The sequence below is a fragment of the Rhagoletis zephyria genome, unplaced genomic scaffold, assembly GCF_001687245.7.
Source record: "Rhagoletis zephyria isolate East Lansing unplaced genomic scaffold, Rhagoletis_zephyria_1.1 Rzeph_scaffold_43599, whole genome shotgun sequence".
Classification (NCBI taxonomy): Eukaryota; Metazoa; Arthropoda; class Insecta; order Diptera; family Tephritidae; genus Rhagoletis; species Rhagoletis zephyria.
The window spans coordinates 1-2523 of NW_016200654.1; the positions used below are offsets into that span (position 1 = coordinate 1).

Below are 2523 nucleotides of genomic sequence, written 5' to 3' on the forward strand. Positions count from 1 at the left end.
GCACAATTTTCTGTTGCTTCTCTTGCTTGGCGCGCTCAACAAAGAAGACTGCGCGTTGTGCTTCCTGCTGTGCAACCTGCTTGGCTTCAACTGCAGCGGTATATTCCTTGCCGAAACTCAGTTCAGTGAGTGAAACATCATCAAGAATGATATTGAAGTCACGTGCACGCTCCACTAATTCTCGGCGGATAAGCAGCGAAACCTGCAAACGAACGATGGCATGAAACAATAACTAGTTTTCGATGTAAGCTACAGAGTAATACCTGCTGACGTTGTGTAATCAATTGTGAAGCATTGAATTTGGCCACCACACTTTTTAGCACTTCGTTGCAAATTGAGGGCAAGACTTTCTCATCGTAATCGACACCAAGCTGACGATGCAAGATGGGAAGACGCAAGGAATCAGGACGAGAAAGCACACGCAGAGAAATGTTGATCATCTGTAAATCCTTAGAACCTGTCGGTGATGAAATCTTACGAGGACGAGAGCGGATGTCATATACAATTGGATATTGGAACCAGGGAATGCGGAAATGTAAGCCTTCAGAGTAGATCTCATTCTGTATACCCCCAAGACGGCTGAAAATGATAGCACGATGACCACCATCCACTGAAAATTTTTATAAACATTAGCTACATACATATATACAAGATCAGTAAGATCTAGAAACGCTTCTAAACGGCTTGATTTGTGGTTATGCAACCGGTTGGGCTCGCCCTCAGCCGGCTCTTGACAAAACATTAATCTAACTTCAAGGTTTAAAAATACATCTAGGAAAGTTTATATATGTTTAGACTGCAGTTCATTTAAATGGTCTGCAATTGTACCGAAACGTTATGAAATTACTTCGGCTCGTTTGCAATGCAACTGATAATGGCTACATTGAGGTTATGTCATCAACATGTTTTTATACATATTTTATATGTTCTAATTCTTTTAACTTATTAAGAAATTCATACCTGTGTATAAAGACTGATTGATGGCGTAGGCAGCGGCACCAACTGCCCCCAGCAGCTTTAATCCCACGGATAATCCTGGTGGACCACCTTTGCCGAATTTTCCAGCCAAGTCATTTAGTTTACTCTGTGCCATTGTCAGCCGCTGTTATGAGCAGAAAAGCACAAACGATTATTTATTGTAATTTATAAGAACTTTTGTGGAATATACTTACAGTTAAATGCAATCACAATTAATTATTTTATGCAAAGAAAACCAAAAACTTGAAAAAGTCCGACTGTAAAATTTACCGCACTGAAAAAGTATGACTATTGAACTAACCAACTCAGGGTTAGTGATGTGCCGAGTCGAGTCGACTCGAGTTCTGACTCGAGTACTTTANCGTAAAATTTACCGCACTGAAAAAGTTTGACTATTGAACTACCCAACTCAGGGTTGCATAGGATCTGTAAGTTAACAGTGGTGTACACATGCGTTGCTTTATATCCAATAACTCCATTCAGATCACCCATAATGTTTGAAATAAAAAGGTCGGCATGGAAACTAGTGCTTTCCGTCCGATCAAATATCGCGATTCTGGATTTCGTCCATTCAGAGCGCCTGCCGGTAGAGAAGTTTGTAAGAAGCGGCTTGGAAACAAGTCCATTCCAACCGCTCAGTTGTGGCGGCTCTGGAAATTACACTCTTAGACCGCATATCGTACGTGATATATTTATGGTACTGCTTGGAATCCCGTCCATTCCAACAGCATCTAGAATATGCTATCTTAGTTAAATATACATACTATTATATAGCTTAGAAGGAAAAGTGTAACAGGTTAACTTATTTTAAGCATTAAATTTAGCTCAACTTTTATTATATATTGCAATACATAATTCAAATGTATATACGTGAATGTATATAGGTCAAATGACTGTAATAAATAAAGAAATAAAATAAATAACATTGTATGTTTATTTCTCGCAAGAAATATATATATATGCAAAGAACGTAAATGATCTAACAAAGGGAACAGGCGTAAGTTGGCAGAAACAAAGAACGTAATGTACGTTACGTTCGTTATGTACGTGTTACGTTCTTTGGTAAATTAAACTTGTTGCATGTAAAGGTATGGCAACGACGCAATCTAATTAGAACATTTAATTAGCAACTCTACATTTTCGGAGTGTGTGTCAAGTCAATCTTTTATTTTTCGTTTTTCCAAAAGTATTGTGATGCTTCTATTGTCTTGCATTCGCGTTTGTGTAAATATTTTAGTGAATCTTACTAATATTTAGGATTATTTATCGACAAATAATTACTTTTTGTAACAATTAAAGTAATTACTTAACATACGGATACAATGCAATCGATTGCGTCTGGTGAAGCGGAGCCAAGCAATGGCGCGGCGACAGATGTATCATTGCGTTTCTACTCATTCTTGCCATGCACACTACCGAAAAAGAGTGAGTAAAATGTTGTTTTATTATAAATTAATGTTTCAAAAGCCATGTGAACCTTTTTATTACAGCATTTACAAGCCCCAAAACAAGTGGTTATTGTACAGACAATAGTGGTGTGCTTGT

The 2523-nt window shown here is 37.8% G+C and overlaps 1 protein-coding gene across 1 annotated transcript; it reads right to left on the reverse strand.

Annotated features, from left to right (window-relative positions):
- Positions 1–4: 4 nt before the first annotated feature.
- Positions 5–1281, reverse strand: LOC108355226 (prohibitin-2-like; the record flags this gene model as incomplete). Its single annotated transcript, XM_017606394.1, has 4 exons — positions 1173–1281; positions 961–1102; positions 264–610; positions 5–202 (listed from the first exon to the last, which is right to left on the reverse strand). Coding segments are annotated over exons 2-4 (678 nt in total), but the record flags the coding sequence as incomplete, so codon positions are not given.
- Positions 1282–2523: the final 1242 nt, after the last annotated feature.